The sequence below is a fragment of the Oncorhynchus kisutch genome, linkage group LG6 (assembly GCF_002021735.2).
Source record: "Oncorhynchus kisutch isolate 150728-3 linkage group LG6, Okis_V2, whole genome shotgun sequence".
NCBI lineage: Eukaryota > Metazoa > Chordata > Actinopteri > Salmoniformes > Salmonidae > Oncorhynchus > Oncorhynchus kisutch.
In genome coordinates, this window is record NC_034179.2 from 27,974,638 (window position 1) to 27,999,450 (window position 24,813).

General features: G+C 42.2%; 1 protein-coding gene and 1 non-coding gene across 2 annotated transcripts in view; one reads left to right on the forward strand and one right to left on the reverse strand.

Moving 5' to 3' along the window:
* Positions 1-24,813, forward strand: part of LOC109892602 (teneurin-1) — a 223,541-nt gene that overhangs the window by 107,919 nt on the left and 90,809 nt on the right. The window contains exons 6-10 of the mRNA XM_020485263.2: positions 6,685-6,834; positions 12,355-12,563; positions 16,190-16,403; positions 17,120-17,221; positions 22,687-22,881. Coding sequence (XP_020340852.1) covers positions 6,685-6,834; positions 12,355-12,563; positions 16,190-16,403; positions 17,120-17,221; positions 22,687-22,881 — 870 coding nt within the window. The remainder of the gene's footprint in view (positions 1-6,684; positions 6,835-12,354; positions 12,564-16,189; positions 16,404-17,119; positions 17,222-22,686; positions 22,882-24,813) is intronic.
* On the reverse strand, positions 21,677-21,729 carry LOC116374512 (U7 small nuclear RNA). The gene has a single exon (XR_004210480.1). It is a non-coding gene; the product is annotated as a U7 small nuclear RNA (small nuclear RNA).

Genomic DNA, 24,813 nt, shown 5'->3' on the forward strand with positions numbered 1-24,813 from the left:
GGATGGGGAGCGTCGCTGCACAGCTAGTTTCAGGTCTCTCCAGAGATGTTCGATCGGGTTCAAGTCCGGACTCTGGTTGGGCCACTCAAGGACATTCAGAAACCTATCCCGAAGCCACTCCTGCGTTGTCTTGGCTGTTTGCTTAGGGTCATTGTCCTGTTGGAAGGTGAACCTTCACCCCAGTCTGAGGTCCTGAGTGCTCTGGAGCAGGTTTTCATCAAGGATCTCTCTGTACTGTGCTCTGTTCATCTTTCCCTCAATCCTGACTGGTCTACAAGTCACTGCAGAAAAACATCCCCACAGCATGATGCTGCCCTCACCATGCTTCACCTTAGGGATGGTGCCAGGTTTCCTCCAGACGTGACGCTTGGCATTCAGGCCAAAGAGTTCAATCTTGGTTTTATCAGACCAAAGAATCTTGTTTCTCATAGTCTGAGAGTCCTTTAGGTGCCTTTTGGCAAACTCCAAGTGGGCTGTCAGGTGCCTTTTACTGAGGAGTGGCTTCCGTCAGGCCACTCTACCATAAGGGCCTAATTGGTGGAATGATGCAGAGATAGTTATCCTTCTGGAATGTTCTCCCATCTCCACTATTGCTCTGTCAGAGTGACCACCTCTCTGACCAAGGCCCTTCTCCGCCGATTGCTCAGTTTGGCCAGGCGTCCACCTCTAGGAAGAGTCTTGGTGGTTCCAAACTTCTTCCATTTAAGAATGATGGAGGCCCCTGTGTTCTTGGGGACCTTCAATGCTGGAGAAATGTTTTGGTACCCTTCCCCAGATCGGACAATACGGACAATTCCTTTGACCTCGTGGCTTGGATTTTGCTCTGACATGCACTGTCAAATGTAGGACCTTATATAGACAGGTGTGTACCTTTCCAAAACATGTCCAATCAATAATCAATTGAATTTACCACAACTGGACTCCAATCAACTTGTAGAAATATCTCAAGGATGATCAATGGAAACAGGATGCACCTGAGCTCAGTTTCAAGTCTCATAGCAAAGGGTCTGAATACTTGAGAAATCTGTTTATGGGGTATTGTGTGTAGATTGATGACGATTTTTTTTTACTCAATCCAAAAGTCAAGGGGTCTGAATACTTTCCGAATGCACTGTAAGTCAGTGGAAGTCACTTCAACTCTTTCTACTGCAACTGTTCAGTTGTACCACTACTAAAGAAACGTTCTCTCACTGTCAACTGCATTTATTTTCAGCAAACTTAACGCGTAAATATTTGTACGAACATAACAAGATTCAACAACTGAGACATAAACTGAAGAAGTTCCACAGACATGTGACAAACAGAAATGGAATAATGTGTCCCTAAACAAAGGTGGGGTCAGTATCTGGTGTGGCCACCAGCTGCATTAAGTACTGCAGTGCATCCCCTCCTCATGGACTGCACCAGATTTGCCAGTTCTTGCTGTGAGATGTTACAGGTGCCTTAATGGAAGAGTGGGGTAAGTTCCCGAACATTTCTGGGGGGAATGGCCCTAGCCCCCACCCTCCGTTCCAACAGGTTCCAAACGTTCTCAATGGGATTGAGATCCGGGCTCTTCGCTGGCCATGGCAGAACACTGACATTCCTGTCTTGCAGGAAATCACACACAAAACTAGCAGTATGGCTGGTGGAATTGTCATGCTGGAGGGTCATGTCAGGATGAGTCTGCAGGAAGGGTACCTCATGAGGGAGGAGGATGTCTTCCCTGTAACGCACAGCGTTGAGATTGCCTGCAATGACAACAAGCTCTGTATGATGATGCTGTGACACACCGTCCCAAACCATGATGGACCCTCCACCTCCAAATCGATCTCGCTCCAGAGTACAGGCCTCGGTGTAACGCTCATCTCTTCGATGATAAACACAAATCCGACCATCACCCCTGGTGAGACAAACCTGCGAAGAGCAATTTGTTTCAGTGAATAGCACTTTTTGCCAGTCCTGTTTGCTTCAGGAACGGTGGGTTTGTGCCCATAGGCAATGTTTTTGCCGGTGATGTCTGGTGTGGACCTGCCTTACAACAGGCCTACAAGCCAATGAGTCCAGACTCTGTCCTCAATAGGCTGAGAGTCTGAGCACTGATGGAGGGATTGTGCGTTCCGGTACCTGTTCCACAGGTGTGATGTTAGGATGTACCGATCCTGTGCAGGTGTTGTTACATGTGGTCTGCCACTGCGAGGACAGAGGCTGTCCATCCTGTCTCCCTGTAGCGCTGTCTTAGGCGTCTCACAGTACGGACATTGCAATTTATTGCCCTGACCACATCTGCAGTCCTCATGCCTCCTTGCAGCATGCCTAAGGCACGTTCACGCAGATGAGCAGGGACCCTGGGCATCTTTCTTTTGGTGTTTTTCAGAGTCAGTAGAAAGGCCTCTTTAGTGTCCTAAGTTTTCATAACTGTGACCTTAATTGCCTACCGTCTGTAAGCTGTTTGTGTCTTAACGACCGTTCCACAGGTGCATGTTCATTAATTGTTTATGGTTCATTGAACAAGCATGGGAAGCAGTGTTTAAACCCTTTACAATGAAGATCTGTGAAGTTATTTGGATTTTTATGAATTGAATTATCTTTGAAAGACAGGGTCCTGAAAAAGGGACGTTTCTTTTTTGCTGAGTTTAGTACTACTAATAGTAACTCATTAGCTAATATGGTGTGGGAGGCAGCTAGTTCCATTTGATGCTTTTGGTCCGTGAGCTGAACTGCGTTTAGAAAAATACTCATTGGATTCCCGGTCTGTTTGAAACAAGAGTGGTTTGGATCCTGCACATCCAGCCCCCTGCTGAGAATCCAATCCAGCGCTTGCTTTCCATTACCCCTCCCCAAAGTCTTCCCACAGATCTCTGCAGGGCACCAATACAGAGTAATGCAAACTGATGCCCCCAGTAATCTCACTATCACATGGATAAAGCCCTGATTTGTAGCTACTTTAAGACAATGGTATCATCATGGGGACCCAGGGTTGTAGGTCAACTGTTGAACATAACCTAATTTTGCCCTCCAAACACGCTGCTCATGAGTTTTGCGATTTCATTCTTTCTGGGCATACTCACTGGCTAGTTTAAAGTGTTGCCTGTCAAAGGAGAACAGCTATTGATAAAACATAATTGGGCGGTGTGATTCTTTAGGCATTTAGCTCTGGGTTTTCTCTACTTTATTCCTCTAAATCGGAATAAGACTCATCATAAATGTGCAGTGAAAGGTGCAAGTAGCTATTTTGGTCTATTGTCCTTTAAAGGTCACATCTCCTACTGTGTTTATGGGAAACAATATAGTTCTAAAATATACATGTTGTACTTTTCCATCAGACTTCATTTGTCAACAGTATATTCGTTTTGGGTTGTGTTGGTGTATTGGAGAATACTTTGCTTTGTTGATTTATCATTTATTTTAGATTACCAATTATTTTCCTGTAAAGCAAAAATGATTGTAGTTTTTTAAATGTCTGTTTATTAGCAACAAGAGGATCATAATGTGATTATACGGTTTGGCCTGAATCAATTAACAAGTTACAAGACAATAGTTCAAAGCAGCTTAATAAGGAGGACACTGCAGTTGCCTCCTGAGCCAAACATTCCCTCTCTTTCTTATTTACAGAGAATATTTAATCAAATTGTCTCTGCCTCATTATTGGCAGACCCCAAACAAAACTCTTATCTATTATTGTGGCGATATGTTTCTCTCTCAATTTCATTACAACTATACAGCTGTCTGTTTCTCTGGGTCTACCCAAGTAGAAGACAAGAGTTTAATCTAATTTTTCCCTCTAAACTGCATAATCATTATGTGCATTATACATTTTAAAAGCAGGTACTATCAATTATTCTTCCACTGAATATGTAAAACAGATGCAAATTGGTGTGAACTACTTTCACTCTAATTAGGCATTCCCACTCAGCTGGCTGCTAAAAAAAACAATATTTTTCAACAGGCATTCTTTAAGACCTTCCGCCAATATGACTGGCCTAGCTGCGTTTTAAAGATAGATGAAAAGGAAAAGGCTTTGAAGCGGTCAGGGGTGAATTACATTGATCTGCGTATCTAAATGCTGCACTAGTGAGTGAATGGCTGTTATACAGAGCAGCACCTTTCTGAAACATACTCTGTCTCCACCATGGCTAATCAGTGCAGAGGAGTCCTGCTGGGTTAGTGGTTTGTTAAGGCTTATGAATCAGGTGGTATAGTAGTTAGCTACTAATTATCCTGCTCTCCTCTCTCCCTTTGGTAGTTAGGTCTTTCTGTTTTGTTCTGAAATTATACTGAACAAAAATATAAACTCAACATGTAAAGTTTCATAAGCTGAAGTAAAAGATCCCAGAAATGTTCCATATGCAAAAAATCTTATTTCTCTAAAATGTTGTGCACAAATTTGTTTACATCCCCGTTGGTTAGCATTTATCGTTTGCCAAGGTAATTCATCCACCTGACAGGTGTGGCATATCAAGAAGCTGATTTAAACAGCATGGTCATCACACAGGTGCACCTTGTGCTGGGGACAATGAAAGGCCACACAACACAATGCCACCAATGTCTCATGAAATTGGCATGCTGATGGCAGGAATGTCCACCAGAGCTGTTGCCACATAATTGAATGTTCATTTCTCTACCATATATCGCCACAACGTCGTTGTAGAGAAGTTGGCCGTACGTCCAACCGCAAACCACATGTAACCACACCAGCTCAGGACCTCCACATGCGGCTTCTTCACCTGCGTGATCATCTGAGACCAGCCACCTGGACAGCTGATGTAACTGTGGGTTTGCACAACCGAAGAATTTCTGCACAAACTATCAATAAAACGTCTCAGGGAAGCTAATCTGCGTGCTCGTCATCCTCACCAGGGTCTTGACCTTCCTGAAGTTTGGCGTTGTAACCGACTTTAGTGGGCAAATGCTCACCTTCAATGGCCACTGGCATGCTGGAGAAGTGTGCTCTTCACGGATGAATCCCGGTTTCAACTGTAACGGGCAGATGGCAGCCAGCGTGTGTGTATGGCGTTGTATGGGCGAGTGGTTTGCTGAGGTCAACGTTGTGAACAGAGTGCCCCATGGTGGCGGTGGGGATATGGTATGGGCATGCATAAGCTATTTGAATGCACAAAGATACCATGACGAGATCCTGAGGCCCATTGTTGTGCCATTCATCTGCCTCCATCACCTCATGTTTCAGCATGATCATGCACGGCCCAATGTCACAAGGATCTGCACACAATTCCTGGAAGCTTAAAATGTCCCAGTTCGTCCATGGCCTGCATACTCACCAGACATGTCACTCATTGAATATGTTTGGGATGTTTTTGATTGACGTGTACGACCGCCTGTTCCAGTTCCCACCAATATCCAGCAAGTTTGCACAGCCATTGAAGAGGAGTGGGATAACATTCTACAGTCCACAATCCACAACCTGATCAACTCTATGTCAAAGGAGATGTGTTGTGCTGCATGAGGCAGATAGTGGTCACACCAGATACTGACTGGTTTTCTGATCCATGTCCCTACTTTTTTTAAGGTATATGTGACCACCAGATGCATATCTGTATTCCCAGTCATGTGAAATCCATAGATTAGGGCCTAATTAATTGTTTTCAATTGACTGATTTCCTTATATGAAGTGTAACTCAGTAAAATCTTTGAAATTATTGCAGGTTGTGTGTATATCTTTGTTGATATCTTTGTAGTTAGTGCATGTCTCTGTGCGTGTTATGCCTTTGTTTGGTTTGATTAGGATCCCCATTAGCTGACAGAATGAAGACAACTAGTCTTCCTGTAGTCCGGCACATTGTTCACCTTTGTAACCACTCCTACGTTATTATAGGGACAAGAGTTGGGGTGCATCCCAATGCAAAGATTTGTCTGTTGTAGGTTGGGAAACCATGAGAGGTTTGTCCATTTCTGAATTTTCTGCCACTCTTAACTATTTAAATGACTTCCAAATTATCCCAGAACTTTTTTACCCAAATAGATTTGAATGCTTACTCTGCAAGTGGGGAACTGGCTCTGCCAGTCTTAGAAATGCTCCTTGGATTACTGGGAATGGAACTACATTAGGGATCTCTGTTTTGACATATTGTAAACGATGAGCCAAACATTGTGGTGGTGGAATTACATTTTTGAATCTTTCTCAATTAATTACATTCCATAGCCGCACATTAAATTCATTTTTAATTTTGACCAATCCATTACTTAGAGAGGCACATAGTTTATCCCCCCTTTCTTATCAATATTCCATTAAATAGATTTCATGAACCTCATACTGTAAGCTACCAGTCTTATATCTAGTAAAAAAAAACAAGGTTATTTTGGTTTGTTTTATCACATTTCGATGTAGTAGCTGAAAAGAAAGTGAAGTTGTTATGAATGAAAGGCGAAAAATAGAATACTAATGATGTACAATTGCTTTACGGTGTTGTAATAAGCATAGGAGCAGCAGGATGTCTTAGAAACAGTATGTTAATGTGTCTCGCTCCCAGCCCTAATAACTAGTCCTCTGTCAAATAACTAATATTGTGATATACAGCCGAAGTGGAGGAACCTGTAGCACATCCATACTGTATTTAGTTACTGTGTTTTCGGCAGCCAGGTTTAATCAGATGTCTTACTCTTAGGTTTTGAATGATTAATGCCCTGAGTTTCTCTTTCTAGCACTAATCCTCCCGTCCCATGCTAAACCATGGCTCTCCCCTACAGCAGTGCACTTGTTTGGGCTGACCTGGCACCTGCAGCCAGTGGATGGGCAGCTCTATGAGAATGGACTAAGCAAACTGAACAGAGACTCAGAGAGCATAGACATAACCTTCACTCCCTTCGGTTTGCCCGGCCTCAACAACACCAACAAAGGTAAGCGGTGGTGGGCAAAGATTTATGTTATGAAGCCTCTAGGTTTTGATTCTCACTGTTAGACCACGCAACAAAAACTAGAGCAAGAGCTTTACCTCAGGAGGTTTTCCATGGGCTCTCTCATCCTATTTGTCTTCCTCTGTGTTTACATGATTAACCTGTTGTTTCATAACCAGCGTGTTGGATGCAATATGTTTCGACAGGGATAATTATTTTCCTCTTGTCTGATGCTGAATTGCATTTCAGATAAAGGAGTGCGGTACTGTACTGTAGATGGGTGGGTTGCTCGGGTGATGCACAGGTCATCCCCGAGTTAAAACACCTCATGTTCGCAGGGCATTGCCTCCATTAGCACGACAAAGATCTGATTATAGAAATGTCCCATTTTAGAAAAATAAACTCATAGAATCATCGAGATAGAGAAATAGAATTATTCCAATAACACCAGACCAACCCTGGGGTCCCAAACGCCGCAGACATACAGTTCCATATCGGCAATGAGTGAAATAATTCAGTTCCATTCCACATAATTCAATTCCATTTCTATAAGTGCGTGAACCAGAAAATGTTCTCTGCAACTAGGACAATGTTGAAGAGTAGATTAAAATCAAATCAGTTATGAAAATATTGGATTGCCCTGCATAAGCACATAATGAATCTCAGTTAAAGCTTGGTGTCTGAGTTTCAGTATTTCCATATCATAGCCCTCTGACAGGGGAGGAATAGGAAACACTGCAGGTACTACTGCTAGATTGACACAGTGTACAAGGCTGTGTGCACTCTGTGGCTGGTACAATGTAGCATAGCTATGCCGGGTCACATTAGCATGCATTGACAATGAAGTAATCAGGAGGAGCTTCATGGGCAGTTAATTAAAGTAAGAGAGCGTGGCTTAATCCCCTAGCAGGCTACAGCCTACAGCATCATTGTTAACTCTTTCAGACCAGAGATCCTACAGCCAGCTCCCCTTCACAACCTCCCTGTTCTATGAAACAAACACTGCATACTCAGACATGTCACCCATTGAGCATGTTTCGGATGTTCTAGATCGATCTGTACAACAACGTGTTCCAGTTCCCTCCAATATCCAGCAACTTCGCACAACCATTGAAGAGGAGTGGGACAACATTCCACAGGCCACAATCAACAGCCTGATTAACTCTATGCAATGGAGATTTGTCACGCTGCATGAGGCAAATGGTGGTCACACCAGATACTGACTGGTTTTCTGATCCAGGCCACTACCTTTTAAGTTATCTGTGACCAACAGATGCATATCTGTATTCCCATTCATGTGAAATCCATAGATTAGGGCCTAATGAATTCATTTCAATTGACTGATTTCCTTATATGAAGTGTAACTTAGTAAAATCATTGACAATTTAGCATGTTGCATTTATATTTTTGTTCAGTATGAATAAGAATGTACCCGTGTTTGAGCCCGCGTGTTGCTAGTGATGTCTACACGACAGCACTGTAGAGATCACAATGGTGAGTTAGACATCTCTGATTGGTGACAAAATGAAGGACTGCATGAAACACAGAGCCAAGAGCCTTCAGTGTAGGGCTTGAGGCGCGCACATAAATAGTATACACAGAGAGAAAAGTACAACAAATCAACTATTTTCTGACAGCAAAAGAAAATCAAGCTTTGTGCCGGTAATAAAACCCAATACGCAGCTTGATTTTCCTGACAATGTTCTCTACAATGTTCTCAACTTTTCATCTACCCAAACTCCCAGATATTTGTACATTTTGACTTGCTCTATAGAATGTCATTCCAAGGTAGTAATTACATGGTTTTCAGAGTGATTAGTATTGGAAAATACCATTCATTTTGTTTCAGAGGAATTCAGAACAAGCTTCAAATTATACAGATTCTGTTGAATGATGTTAAAAGCTGTCTGCTGTCTGCTGTCAAACTGCTGCCACTTGAATAGAGAAGTGTAATCTGCATAAAAATCAGCTGTCTCAATATGTCTCCCAATGATGTTGATATAGAAAATAAACAGGACCTAAAATGTATCCTTGAGGCACATCCGAGCACAACTCCACGGTGTCTGACAACCGTCTGCCTTAACACACTGGGTTCAATTTGACATGTAGTTCACAAACCACTCCAGAGCATGACCAGTAATCCCAATACACTTCAAATCTCTGCACCAAGACAGTGTGGTCCACTGTCACAAATGCCTTTGACAAGTCTATGAATACAGATACTCAATGCAGCTACTTATCCAGAGCAGAGTGAATATCATTCAAAACCTTCAAAGTTTCTGTGACAGTGCTGTGGCTAGACCTGAAACCTGATTGCATACCACGCAAAATATTGTTTTCCTGGAGGTAGGACTTTTAGCTGCTTATTGACTAGGGACTACAATACCTTTGTCAGAACAGACTGTTTAGATATTGGCAGATAGTTATTCAGTAGTGGGATCACTTTCATTCAAAAGAGGTAGGATAAATGCTGATTTCCATAACTTGGAGATTATTACATTCTAGGGTGAAGTTAAATATGTATGTTAAAGGGGGAGTAATGTTGTCTTCAGCTTTTTGTAGTAGGGGGGGGTCTAGATCATCGGGGCCAGGGGATATTTTTTATTATTATTATTATTTTTTAACATCAGTTGATCTCAGAGCTCTACACACCCGAGACGGGTGAGAAGGAGAACCTGGAGATGGAATGCTCGGGAGGTTCAGGTCATTTCACCGGTGGCTCATGTAAGCCTTTAACCCTATCAAATAATCTGCCTGCATCAAGAAAATTTTGATTAAAAGAGTTAAGAATAGAGGTTCTCTCAGTGACCACCTGTGAGTCAATCAGCAGTTGTTTAGGGAGCTGTGCATCTTTTTTTGCACTCTAAACCTTTCATTACTTGCCAATATTTGAAAGGATTATTCAGATTATCAGCAGTAGATTTGAGGTAGAGGTCTGCTTTCAGGTCATAGCCACACCCTGATTCCAAGGCGTTTAAAAGCCACCCAATCAGCTGAATCAGACCATCTTGCTTTAACCCACGAAGCATTCCATTTCACGAAGCATTCCATTCCAACCCTGAAAACCAAGGGTTGTCTCTTCCCTTAATTCTGTATTGTTTGAAAGGGGCGTGCCTGTTGTATACATTCAGGAATGCTTTATAGTAGTAAGAAAAGGCTAATTCAACATCAGGGATGAATTCAACTAAATTCCAGGAAATGTTAAAAACATCATGAAAAAAAAACATGTCTCAAACTGCTTCCAGTTTCTTTCCATGATGATAAAGTTGTAGATTCACGCGCAGAGCACCGCAGGTGATTATTTTGCCATTGCAAAGGGCAGGAATTGTGGTCACAGGCAGGCAATGGTCATACACAGGTAAGCAAACAGGCAGGTGAATCAAAACTAGGCCTGAAGGCTTTACCTGTTTTTTTGACTTTATTTAACTAGGCAAGTCAGTTAAGAACAAATTCTTATTTACAGTGACAGCCTAGGAACAGTGGGTTAACTGCTTTGTTCAGGGGCAGAACAACAGATTTTTACCTTGTCAGCTCAGGGATTTCTTCTTGCAACCTTTCAGTTACTAGTCCAACGCTCTAACCACTTGGCTACCTGCCGCCCTTGGTTCTCACAAACAAGCTAGGAAAAGGATTAGTAGAGTCAAAACAAACAATACCTCACAAAGGCACAAACAGAATGAACTGAACTAAGTAAGGGGCTGAAGAGACTAGGTGAGTAACTAACACAGGTGAAATCAAAGAACAAAAATTAAAGACAGGGCTACGTTCAAGAACATAACGAAACAGAACACAAGGTTGTCTAAGAAAATTAATATAGAACCTTACAGATACATGGAGGTACTTTAGGAATTTTACCAACCTTTTCAGGTTAAAAATTGGTTGAAAAAAATACAAAATTCCCTGACGTTTTTGTAAATCCAATTAGTTTTCCACGTTGATTCAACGTCATCACATAGATTTTTCGTTGTTGAAATTATGTGGAAACAACATTGATTGAACCGTTTTCCCCCATGGGTTAAATCATTAGCAAAAACATGGGAAGCATTAAAACGAGATGGAATGTTGGTTAAAATAAGATGAATCAAAAGGGATTTTAGAGGGCATGTTGTGTTGGCCCAGTCCTCTATATATAATTGATCCTGTAATTGGTTTGCAAATGTTCTTTAGAATAGCAATTAGATTATTCTCAGCATAGATCTGAGGGATTACAGGAAATAGAATAACCATATTATTTTGCATTGTCTCAATCAACAGACAGACCCACATATTAAAAGCTTGTTCTATTCAGATGTCCATTAAGTGAGGGGGAGGGGGAATTAAAACTGTAATTGAAAAGACGGTTTCATTGAAAATGGATTACTGGAATAATTGTTTTATCAGGATACCCCTCAGGCTATGAGAATTAATTTGCTTGTATGTCAGACTATTTTGAAGCACTTTTCAAATTTCTCTCTGAACCCTGTGTTCAGGGTAAGGTAAGATGGCCTGCAGGAGAAGCATGAGCTAGATATGCCTTCATTAACCTGTGATATGTTCTGTGGTGGCAGTGGCACAGACCAAACACCACCTCTCCTAAACAGCATCACACAGCTATACAGTGATTGAGCTAGTAAAACTATTCTGGTAGCAACAGTAACACTACCATTACCTTGTCCACCTGCTCCAGGTTTCTGGAGCCCAGTTTCTATGATTACCGAACCAATCTTTTTCACAAGGTTGTTGTCGAGGCTAATGTGTGATCAATCCGTGTCCGTCGATATCTAGACTGAAGACATGTATGTGCATTTAGATGCTTTTTAATATTCCACACATAAAATGAAAGCGCATTTAAAAACGTGGTTTCCAGAGCTCTCTGTACAGTGAGTAATGTGAAGGTAAGAAGACACAAGACAGATAGAATATAGCTTAATATGTACAGTAGAGCTGAGCTGATCTCATGTTACCCGCCATGAGAGAGGGAATCAATAATGTGACACCCTGGTGTGTTGGCGTACCTGCCAGAGAGCTCACACCAGAGGTTATCAGCACAGAATAATTAGTTCACGCCTGGATGTGTGAGTTGTTTGTACAAGCATCCGGTAGCTTGCTGGTCTTCTCCTGGATACACCATATTGGATGTGGTTAGTTTCTGTGTCTGTTCACAGTTTTTTAGCTCCAGTTTGAGAAGATGTAGGGCTTCATCTGACAATGAGGATAAAATGTTTCCTAAAAGGACAGAGGAGGATTTATTAGTTGTGGCAATGAAATGAAACAGATTAAAGTCTGCCTGTATTTCCTCTCATTATCTGATAGAGGTAAAGAGGGATAGCCAATATCTACATGCAGCAACAGAAGCTGTTCTCATTTGTGTTTATATCCATTTGTGTGTGTGTGTGTGTGTGTGTGTGTGTGTGTGTGTGTGTGTGTGTGTGTGTGTGTGTGTGTGTGTGTGTGTGTGTGTGTGTGTGTGTGTGTGTGTGTGTGTGTGTGTGTGTGTGTGTGTGTGTGTGTGTGTGTGTGTGTGTGTGTTTATACACCATATAGATAAGGAGCTATTCCACAGGGGGAAAGCGATAGACCGAGGGGAGGTGGACATTGGTACCGAGGTGATCCAGGCCATTCCACCCGGTCTGTTCTGGCGTTTCCACATCACCATCCACCATCCTAAGTATGTCAAGTTCAACGTCTCCCTGGCACGGGATGCCCTCTTGGGGATCTATGGACGGAGGAACATCCCACCTACACACACACAGGTACTGTACCCCCTACCTACCTCATACACAAAAGAGCATTACATCCACTCCCATGTAAACGATCATACTGTAGGCTCTTATGTATTCCCACACCAACCTATACAATGACTGAAACACCCCAACACACATACAGTTGAAGTCGGAAGTTTACATACTGTACACCTTTACCAAATACATTGAAACTCAGTTTTTCACAATTCCTGACATTTAATCTTAGTAAAAATTCCCTGTCTAAGGTCAGTTAGGATCACCATTTTATTTTAATGTGAAATGTCAGAATAATAGTAGTAGTAGAGAATGATTTATTTCAGCTTTTTTTTATTTCATCACATTCCCAGTGGGTCAGAAGTTTACATACACTCAATTAGTATTTGGTAGCATTGCCTTTAAATTGTTTAACCTGGGTTAAACGTTTTGGGTAGCCTTCCACAAGCTTCCCACAATAAGTTGGGTGAAGTTTGGCCCATTCCTCCTGACAGAGCTGGTGGGACTGAGTCAGGTTTGTAGGCCTCCTTGCTCACACATGCTTTTTCAGTTCTGCCTACAAATGATCTATAGGATTGAGGTCAGGGCTTTGTGATGGTCACTCCAATACCTTGACTTTGTTGTCCTTAAGCCATTTTGCTACAACTTTGGAAGTATGCATGGGGTCATTGTCCATTTGGAAGACCCATTTGCGACCAAGCTTTAACTTCCTGACTGATGTCTTGAGATGTTGCTTCAATATATCCACATAATTTTCCTGCCTCATGATGCCATCTACTTTGCTGCAGTCCCTCCTGCAGCAAAGCACCCCCACAACATGATGCTGCCACCCTGTGCTTCACAGTTGGGATGGTGTTCTTCGGCTTGCAAGCCTCCCCCTTTTTCCTCCAAACACAACGATGGTCATTATGACCAAACAGTTCTATTTTTGTTTCATCAGACCAGAGGACATTTCTCCAAAAAGTACAATCTTTGTCCCCGTGTGCAGTTGCAAACCGTAGTCTGGCTTTTTTATGGCGGTTTTGGAGCATTGGCTTCTTCCTTGCTGAGCGGCCTTTCAGGTTATGTCGATGTAGGATTCGTTTTACTGTGGATATAGATACTTTTGTCGCTGTTTCCTCCAGCATCTTCACAAGGTCCTTTGCGGCTGTTCCGGGATTGATTTGCACTCTTCGCACCAAAGTACATTCATCTCTAGGAGACAGAATGCATCTCCTTCCTGAGCGGTGTGACGGCTGCGTGGTCCCATGGTGTTTATATTTACGTACTTTTGTTTGTACAGATGAACGTGGTACCTTCAGGCGTTTGGAAATTGCTCCCAAGGATGAACCAGACTTGTGGAGGTCTACAATTTTTTTTCTGAGGTCTTTGCTGATTTCTTTTCATTTTCCCATGGTCAAGCAAAGAGGCACTGAGTTTGAAGGTAGGCCTTGAAATACATCCACAGGTACACCTCCAATGGACTCAAATTATGTCAATTAGCCTATCAGAAGCTTCTAAAGCCAGGACATAATTTTCTGGAATTTTCCAAGTTGTTTAAAGGCACAGTCCATTTAGTGTATGTCTACTTTTGACCCACTGGAATTGTGAAATAATCTATCTGTAAACATCTGTTGGAAAAAATTACTTGTGTCATGTACAAAGTAGATGTCGTACCGGACTTGCCAAAACTATAGTTTGTTAACAAGAAATTTGTGGAGTGGTTGAAAAACGAGTTTTAATGATTCCAACCTAAGTATATGTAAACTTCCGACTTCAACTGTAAGTAACTATATGCACAGCTGGGTATATGCACAGATCCACGCATGCACAGATCCACACTACCCCCCATGCTAATGAGTGTACCCCAGCTCGTATGCACAACTTCCTTTCCTCCTCATCCATCTCTCATCCTTCAGTCTCACACTTCACCTATATTGAAACCCACAATAAAAAGAATTGATCAAGCAGGTGTGGTGCCTTTATGTTAAGTTTTATCACTTCACCAATTAGTGAATTAGCTACATTACTGTTGGCTACTTACCAGTACTTTTGTCAAATGCATAATGAGTTGCAATGTATGTAGTTTATTGTTATGGAATGAATGCAGTTAAGGACATTTCTAATGTGATGTCAGTAAAATGCCTGAACTCCCAAATCACTGCTTCTTAGCATAGATATGATCTAAGATTAACAGTTCAAATCATTCAAGAAATTAAGACCTGTCAACTCAATTAAAGCCTCCTTATTTCTGTCTATTTTGCATACTAATTTGCATATGTAGGTGCATGGATACAGACAAACAATGAATTAATGCTAATTGAAAGGTTCCTTTTAAACATAGACATCCTTTTTGTTCCATAAGGATGCTCATAATCATTATAGTAATCACACTTGGCATATAGCCAGCTAACTGTATGTTGGACCATATTCAAGTCCTGTCTGAGTGGGGCTGACGAATCCCACACCATCATTAGATGTCTCTGTCAGCCAGGTCGGCTGATTCGGTTGATCCCAGTTCAGTTTTTGGCCCCTGCATGCAGTCACGCATATGTTCCCCTGGACCGGCCCTCATTACATCTGCTGATAGAATACCCAGCAGGTCACGGGGCTGAGCACTCAGGGTCACGGTGAGACCTGCACACAAGTGACTCATCTGTCACAAAGCTGTTTCACCGGCCCCAGTAAACCCAGCAGGCTTCCGCATGATGAATCCTAATAGGATGTTTTAGTCATTAATCTGAGTCAGTCCCCTGGGCGGCACGCACAGTTCAGACTTTTTTTTTCTTCCAATGAGATTTTGTCACTATTGGCGCCGAGGGGATTGTACGGAAAAGACAGTGGCCATTTCCGCTTCAGTGTGACATCATGTGCTGATCCCCGGCTGAAAGTGAATTATGGAGGGGCTGGGATCCCTCCTCTGCTGCTTTGCATCGCTGATGATTTGAAATGCAGGGGCCCGATTGCTACTGTGCCCCAGCGGTTCTACTGAATTACAAACATCGTTTTGCTGTTGTTCCGTAGGGGAGCATTTGTTTCTCATAAGAAGAACCTGAGTCGTAGAATGATTCTGAGGCCTGGGGGCATGTCATTGGAGTTTGGGACCTGGCCTCACCCAGCCCTGGGTTTATTATTTAGGACGGGTGGAGGGGTGAAGACAGACGTCCCTCTGAGCCCAGTAGACGGAGAGGCTTTGCTGCATGCAGTCAACAGCCGACAGCAGCGTAATACCAGCCCTGGTCTCGGCTTATCTCCAAGAGCACACACAAACATGAGTGACACTGGTGCAGCTAAGGCACTGCATCCCGCCCAGGGCTACTGTCATATCCTACTCATCTGGTAATCCAGCAGTGCAGCATGGGGGCCTGTCTCCTTATTAAGCTCATCAAGGGCAAAGTCAAAAGGTGGCTCGGGAGCTTTGCATATGGTTAAGTTCAAGTTATTTTAAGATGGATGACAGGATATGATACAGCGCATGAGGATTTCATGTTTTGGCCTGTTCCCAGAGATAGATATCCGAGCTGTGATGTTGGAGGAACCCTGATACACCCTGTCAGCAAGGGCATGTCAGTACACCCAACCAGGAGCTTGTGATGTCCCAGCTTTTGACTTCCAAACCTTTGCCTCATTTTTAATCAGATTTTTTTATTTTTCTCCTGCAGTTTGACTTTGTCAAGCTCCTGGACGGGAAACAGCTGATCAGACAGGAGGTTCAGACGGTGGCGGAGGATTCCAACGCCTCTCCCAGGAACCTGATCCTGGCCTCCCTCCAGGAGATGGGCTTCATAGAGTACATGGATGCTGGAACCTGGTACCTGGCTTTCTACAACGATGGAAAGAAAATGGAACAAGTTCTTGTTCTCAGCACTGCCATCGGTAATTGGCTCCTATTGGTGTAAAAAGTAGAATAGGTGCTCCACAGTGTCAGTTACTAATGAAAATTGATGCACCATGCAATCATATTCGTGAGCAGTAATGAAGTCTTATAAGAAAAATACAGGACATGTGACGTTATTTCCAGGATGTAGTCAGTCTGTGGTTATAAAAGCACTCAAAAAGCAAAGCAATTGTAACATTTATACAATAGCTGCAAATGGACAAAAAAAAACATGTTTTGTTAAGTTTTTTCTCTGCACCAAAAGAATTGTGTGAAACAGGCTGCCATTTTAACATCAAAACGGTTGAGTTCTGTTGCTCGTTGCAAGGTGCTGCAAAGTCTGTCATCCCTAATTGACTGACCTTTTGTCACCCATCTGTAAGCCTCTGCTGAGAGATGAGCCAATGTATTTCTTCTAATGCTCTCTCTTTCCAGCCTCTCCTAGAAATGCTTTTGCTCTGTCTTTTAAAACGAATTGTTGTCTGAAAGGCAGTGCAAAAATGGTACTGGGTAGTTCTGTACATGTCAGTTTCCTTTGTCCTCATATATCTGTTACCTTATTGTAACCAATGCAACATGTTAGATTATTATATGTCTCAATGGATGCACAAAGTAAAAGTGTTCATTATACCCTGAGTTTGGCACCATTTTTCTCCTAGGTGTTTCTGTCTAGCCCATGGACGTTTGTGTTGTTTACCACTTTCTCTGTCTGTAGAAACCATGGACGGCTGCTCCACCAACTGTAAGGGGAACGGGGAATGTGTAGCAGGTCACTGCCACTGCTTCAGTGGTTTCCTGGGACCAGACTGCTCAAAAGGTATATTCAATTAAGCACCTCTGAGATATGTGGGATCAAATTTAAATAACATTTTTGTGCATAATGAAAGCTCACATAATATTGGGTTGAAATTGAGTTTTTGGTCAGATAGACCATCATATATATTTTTTATTCTGTAAATCTACCAGTATCAAATTAATCCACAGAGTAAAGGCTAAATAGTCAAATAACAATGGCTACTTTTTGTATTAAACCTGGTGCTTCGTAGTGGATACTACCAATATTATCAATGTCAAAAGTCACTCTGACTGGGAGTATTTTGATTGTCTTTGAGGATTATTTACAATCTTTGCATTAAATGAGGATAGCAAGCGGAAGTGGGCTTTCAGATCCACTTTGTGGTCAGTGAGGTCTCTCTCTGCCCAGGCCAACCCGCTCTGGACGGATGCCTTAATCTGTCTCTGCCTAGATCTGAGGTCAGGGAGCCACTGTAGCGAGCATAATATGTCTATTACTGTTCCCAGTGTGGAACTGGGACATATTATGGAGACTAATGGACGGGCCAGGGTCTGAAAGGCAGCTTCCACACTGCAACTGTCCATAAACAGACTGACATACATACTGGAGGGATGAGAGATCCTGGCAGAAGAGAGAAGGGGATAATGGGAGAATGGAGCAATGTTCTCTCACGTAGCTCTGCAGGTTTCAAAGACATTCTGGAAAATTGTTCACTGTGACTGAGTGCCTATACTTGTAGACTAGGAATATAGCATAGGAATGCAGCATGTTAGTGATGTGAGTAGTGTTTAGGCTACACACCAAAGGGTTAAAACTTCTTAGGGATAGCACCCTTTTTTTCATTTTTCACCTAAATGACAAATCTAACTGCCTGTAGCTCAGGCCATGAAGCAAGGATATGGATCAGTCCACCTGACTGTGCTGCTGCTCTAGTTTCAACTGTTCTGCCTTATTATTATTCGACCATGCTGGTCATTTATGAACATTTGAACATCTTGGCCATGTTCTGTTATAATCTCCACCCGGCACAGCCAGAAGAGGACTGGCCACCCCACATAGCCTGGTTCCTCTCTAGGTTTCTTCCTAGGTATTGGCCTTTCTAGGGAGTTTTTCCTAGCCACCGTGCTTCTACACCTGCATTGCTTGCTGTTTGGGGTTTTAGGCTGGGTTTCTGTACAGCACTTTGAGATATCAGCTGATGTACGAAGGGCTATATAAATAAATGTGATTTGATTTGATTTGATATTCTTGGTACCATTTGAAAGGATTTATTTTGAAGTTTGTGAAAATGTGAATTGAATGTAGGAGAATATACAGCGGGGCAAAAAAGTATTTAGTCGGCCACCAATTGCGCAAGTTCTCCCACTTAAAAAGATGAGAGACCTGTAATTTTCATCATAGGTACACTTCAACTATGACAGACAAAATGAGAAAAAAAAAATATTTGCAAATGATGGTGGAAAAGTATTTGGTCAATAACAAAAGTTAATCTCAATACTTTGTTATATACCCTTTGTTGGCAATGACAGAGGTCAAATGTTTTCTGTAAGTCTTCACAAGGTTTTCACACACTGTTTCTGGTATTTTGGCCCATTCCTCCATGCAGATCTCCTCTGGAGCAGTGATGTTTTGGGGCTGTTGCTGGGCAACACAGACTTTCAACTCCCTCCAAAGATTTTCTATGGGGTTGAGATCTGGAGACTGGCTAGGCCACTCCAGGACCTTGAAATGCTTCTTACGAAGCCACTCCTTCGTTGCCCAGGCGGTGTGTTTGGGATCATTGTCATGCTGAAAGACCCAGCTACGTTTCATCTTCAATGCCCTTGCTGATGGAAGGAGGTTTTCAATCAAAATTTCACGATACATGGCCCCATTCATTCTTTCCTTTACACAGATCAGTCGTCCTGGTCCCTTTGCAGAAAAACAGCCCCAAAGCATGATGTTTCCACCCCAATGCTTCACAGTAGGTATGGTGTTCTTTGGATGCAACTCAGCATTTTCTGTCCTCCAAACACGACGAGTTGAGCTTTTACCAAAAAGTTATATTTTGGTTTCATCTGACCATATGCCATTCTCCCAATCTTCTTCTGGTTCATCCAAATGCTCTCTAGCAAACTTCAGATGGGCCTGGACATGTACTGGCTTAAGCAGGGGGACACATCTGGCACTGCAGGATTTGAGTCCCTGGCGGCGTAGTGTGTTACTGATGGTAGGCTTTGTTACTTTGGTACCAGCTCTCTGCAGGTCATTCACTAGGTCCCCACGTGTGGTTCCGGGATTTTTGCTCACCGTTCTTGTGATCATTTTGACCCCACGGGATGAGATCTTGCGTGGAGCCCCAGATTGAAGGAGATTATCAGTGGTCTTGTATGTCTTCCATTTCCTAATAATTGCTCCCACAGTTGATTTCTTCAAACCAAGCTGCTTACCTATTGCAGATTCAGTATTCCCAGCCTGGTGCAGGTCTACAATTTTGTTTCTGGTGTCCTTTGACAGCTCTTTGGTCTTGGCCATAGTGGAGTTTGGAGTGTGACTGTTTGAGGTTGTGGACAGGTGTCTTTTATACTGATAACAAGTTCAAACAGGTGCCATTAATACAGGCAACGAGTGGAGGACAGAGGAGCCTCTTAAAGAAGAAGTTACAGGTCTGTGAGAGCCAGAAATCTTACTTGTTTGTAGGTGACCAAATACTTATTTTCCACCATAATTTGCAAATAAATTCATAAAAAATCCTACAATGTGATTTTCTGGATTTTTTTTCTCATTTTGTCTGTCATAGTTGAAGTGTAGCTAATGAAAATGACAGGCCTCTCTCATCTTTTTAAGTGGGAGAACTTGCACAATTGGTGGCTGACTAAATACTTTTTTGCCCCACTGTAACACAATAGATCTGGTAGAAGAAAATACAAAGAAATAAACAACCAGTCGTTTTCTACCACCATCTTTGAAATGCACGAGAAAGGTCATAGTTATAGCCATCACTCTGGTTGTAATTCCGATAGTGTCCACGAGATGCCAGCAGTGTATGTGCAAAGTTTCATATGGATAACTTGAAAAATGAGTGAACAACAAGACTTTTAGTGTCAAGTCCCCATGTATATTTGGGCAAATCGTGAATGAGACATTCACATTCATATTCCATTTTTCTGCAATAATATCATCAAATCTGTATACTTGGACTTTGATTTAGCTTTCCAAGTATTAGTAGCCATATTATAAGTTCAACAACCAGTTTTCATAACTTCATAACTCTGAATATTCTTATATGTTGTGTCCAAAAGGAAAAGGCATACTGTCGCAAAAGGTTAGCGCCTACATTTTGCGACCGAGACGGGGTTTCCGGATACTCCCGTAAAGCCCAGCTCATTGGCTATCTAGCTAGCTTTGTTTGACCCCGATTGGTGCTTATTTGACAAAGATACAGTCCTTCAATTGATGGCCACCCGCATCATCGGTGTCGCTCTCTGACCAAATACGGTGTCCTATAGGATATACTACACCTCTAATTAAATAGTTAAGTCTTGTTACCTTCTAGGATCTCCGAGGAATACATATGAATGTGATTTGACTCGTTCAAACAACATTTAGGTTGAGATTCCTTTCTTTGCAAATCAGTGGACATACAAAATCGATCGCATGTGCTATATGGACCTTTTTAGGATATGAAAAATGAATTTTTTATAAGCAAACGACACTTTATGTTATCTCTGGGACCCTTTGGATGATAAATCAGAGCAAGATTTCAGAATGTAAGTACACATTTCACCTTCAGAGGTGAATTTTACAAACGCAATGAAATAGTGTATTGTTGTTAGGAGCTCTCATTAAACAATAGCATGGCATTTTATCGCAGTAGTAGCTACTGTAAATTGGACAGTGCAGTTATATTAACAAGAATTTAAGTTTTCAACCGATATAAGACACTTCTATGTACCGACATTTGTTGTTACTCTAAAATCTGCAATCTTGATATAACGCACTGCATGATTTACTTCTGTCCCCTTGATGGAACGCTGATCCTTTTGCCATGTGAACATCTCTATTGAATCTATACAGCACTGTACGTTCTGCTCTGATGTTTTCCATGAGCCTCCATGCTGCAGCCTCTGAGACTCTGAGGTTCCGTTCTTCCTCATTTTGTAAATATCAATTTTCATGGTAAGGCGCTGAGTTCCCACATGGAAAAATACTATAGTATACTATGGAATAAATACCAAATTATTCACTGTAGTGTTTTTGCGGACTTTAAGTGAATTCTGGAATATTTACTGTAGTATACTGTGGTATTTACAGTTAATGATAGTATAAATACTGTAGTAAAATCAAATCTATACTATAGCAATTAATGTAGTGTTTTTACAAATTGTAGTATACTTTAGTATTTACTGTAGTGGTTTTGCAGACTGTAATATACTGTGGTATTTTGTCAAGCATTACTGTAGTATTTACTATAGTGTTTTTGATTAACATGGAAGTGGAGGCTTTCTTCTTGAGGAAACCTACTGGAGAAATAATAAAAGAGCACATTTTCCATAACCTGTAGATAGATAGAACTGGGTTCTGAACAGATAGTTCAGAGCTTCTGCTCTTTTCTATAACTTGAAGGGAACACAATATATGGTCTATACTTAGCGTGTAGGTTTCTCACTTATGGGTGGCACAAATTACGATATGGGTAGGGGAATGAGCAGGGTAAATGCAAATAAAATATTGTAGTATATACTATAGTGTTTTTGCGGACTGTGGTGTTTTTGCGGACGTTGCTGTAGTGTTTACTGAAGTGTTTTTTGGTCAAATAATACTGTAGTATTTACTATAGTATTCTACAGTATAATACTGTACAACATTGTATAGTAAGTACTGCACATGATCGAGGGCTCCTACATTGTGTAGTATAGTATTATACGGAATAATACAGTATACTACAGAATTCTATAGTAAGTACTGTAGTATTCTATAGTAAACTGTATTATGTTTTCATGTGGTTGGTGTACAGAGGGGCCTTGGGGAATAGAGGGGGGTGTTGGAGGGAGATACCGATGCTGCAGCGCCATGCTGCAGCTACTGGAGTTTAACTCAGGTGCCACTTAAGAAAAATTGAAATGCTTGAAAGATTAGGTGGATTTCACAGGAAGAGGGTTTGAGTAGGGGTGCGTGGCCTGCGCCCAGCAGAGGGGAGAGTACTTAAAGCACTACCATCAGGGGAGAGGATTAGGTGACTTCAGCTGCATGCTTATTAGGGAGATATTGGTGATGGGTGAAACCTGGTTAAAACTGGTATATGCCTCATGGGGAGATCGCCACTGGGGTCTCAGGGTGAGAGCTGACTAGTACCTTCTAGGGCTGGAATGACACAAACAGCTTCACAATTCACATCTTGGATAACAACCAGTTTTTAGTTAAAGTTTTGAATGATAACAAACCAAAGTATTTTCTTTCCACCACAGTATTTCTAAAGGGCTGCTGTACTGTATTTTTTCTTCCAGACTCCTGTCCTGTCCTGTGCAGTGGCAATGGAGATTATGAGAAAGGTTACTGCCAGTGTCACCCGGGCTGGAAGGGCCCAGAGTGTGACATCCAGGAGGACCAGTGCATTGATCCCACCTGCTCCAACCACGGCACCTGTGTCAATGGCATCTGTATGTGCAGCCCTGCCTATAAGGGCAACAACTGTGAACAAGGCAAGGGTCCTATTCTAATAATAATCATTATCACTATTTACACAGGAATAGGGATAGACATAGGATACAGCTGCATTTAGCCTAGCCAAGGGGGTTTGGTTTGGTGCATCCCTTATCCAAGAGTGCAACAACAGAAGCATGCCACATCTTTTTTTTTTACCCGGAAAAGCCACTCGTTGTTAGTTCAGGGCTCTTAGCCACTAACCAAACCAGTATTCTGTTTGTTGTTGGGTTTTTGACACACACCAAACTGTCTGATAGATTGTCTGATTACTATTTAACCACAGCAACAATACATCCAGTATCCTCCTCTCACATCATTTTAATTATGGAGAGAGTTTTTGTTTGCAAAAACAGATTGATCCAATAGATTATCCTCTACACACACACACACATAGCCACTCCCCGCTTTTCATGCACGTCATGAGGAATGCTTATACATGAAGCAGCCAAATCAATTGATTGTCCTAAGGTAGTTGTACCCAGTGGTAATTATTGGCTTTGTCTGAGATATCCGTGCTAGAGAATAACCTTGAGTCAATGAGGCTGTGACTAGGATCTAGCCTGCAAGCATTGTGGTAATTACTGTGGTTAACACTGCATAGATTTTTCTTTTTTGTAGTGTGCATTAGTTGGGGGGGTGGGGTTGTTCTGAAGTGTATCACAACTAAATGTGATCAATTAGCTTCAGACATGGATTGAAGCTGTTTGTTGAGAATGAGAATCATGTGTGAAAGCTGCAGAGGTTTCAATGTTATTTTTTGTGGATGGACATGTTTTGCTCGCGGTGCGATGGGTTCTCAGTAATAAACCATTCACTGCTTGGACACGATGTTCTCGAAAGGTTGCAGTGACACTGTTAGAATACACACCACAGAAGTACACAGACAATGTGTTAAATCAGCTAGATGTGATGGGGATGTTTTGTGTCAGGACCTACGCATAGAGGAAAGGTGTGATGGGGATGTTCTGTGTCAGTACCTACCCATAGAGGAAAGGTGTGATGGGGATGTTCTGTGTCAGTACCTACCCATAGAGGAAAGGTGTGATGGGGATGTTCTGTGTCAGTACCTACCCATAGAGGAAAGGTGTGATGGGGATGTTCTGTGTCAGTACCTACCCATAGAGGAAAGGTGTGATGGGGATGTTCTGTGTCAGTACCTACCCGTAGAGGAAAGGTGTGACAGGATGTTATGTGTCAGAACCTACCCAAAGAGGAAAGGTGTGACGGGATGTTTTGTGTCAGAACCTACCCAAAGAGGAAAGGTGTGATGGGGATGTTTTTTGTCAGTACCTACCCATAGATTAAAGGCGTGACTGGGATCTTTTTTGTCAGCACCTACCAGTAGAGGAAAGTTGTGAGGGAATGTTTTGTTTCAGACCCTACCCATAGACAAAAGGTGTGAGGGGGATGTTTTGTGATCCTACCCATAGAGGAAAGGTGTGATGGGGATGTTTTGTGTCTGTACCTACCAATAGAGGAAAGGTGTGACAGGAATGTTTTATGTCAGTACCTACCAATATAGGAAGGTGTGACGGGAATGTTTTGTGGCAGTACCTACCCTACCTACCAATATAGGAAGGTGTGACGGGAATGTTTTGTGGCAGTACCTACCCTACCTACCCATAGAGGAAAGGTGTGATGGGGATGTTTTGTGGCAGTACCTACCCTACCTACCCATAGAGGAAAGGTGTGATGGGGATGTTTTGTGGCAGTACCTACCCTACCTACCCATAGAGGAAAGGTGTGATGGGGATGTTTTGTGGCAGTACCTACCCTACCTACCCATAGAGGAAAGTTGTGATGGGGATGTTTTGTGTCAGAACCTACCCTACCTACCCATAGAGGAAAGGTGTGATGGGGATGTTTTGTGTCAGAACCTACCCTACCTACCCATAGAGGAAAGATGTGATGGGGATGTTTTGTGGCAG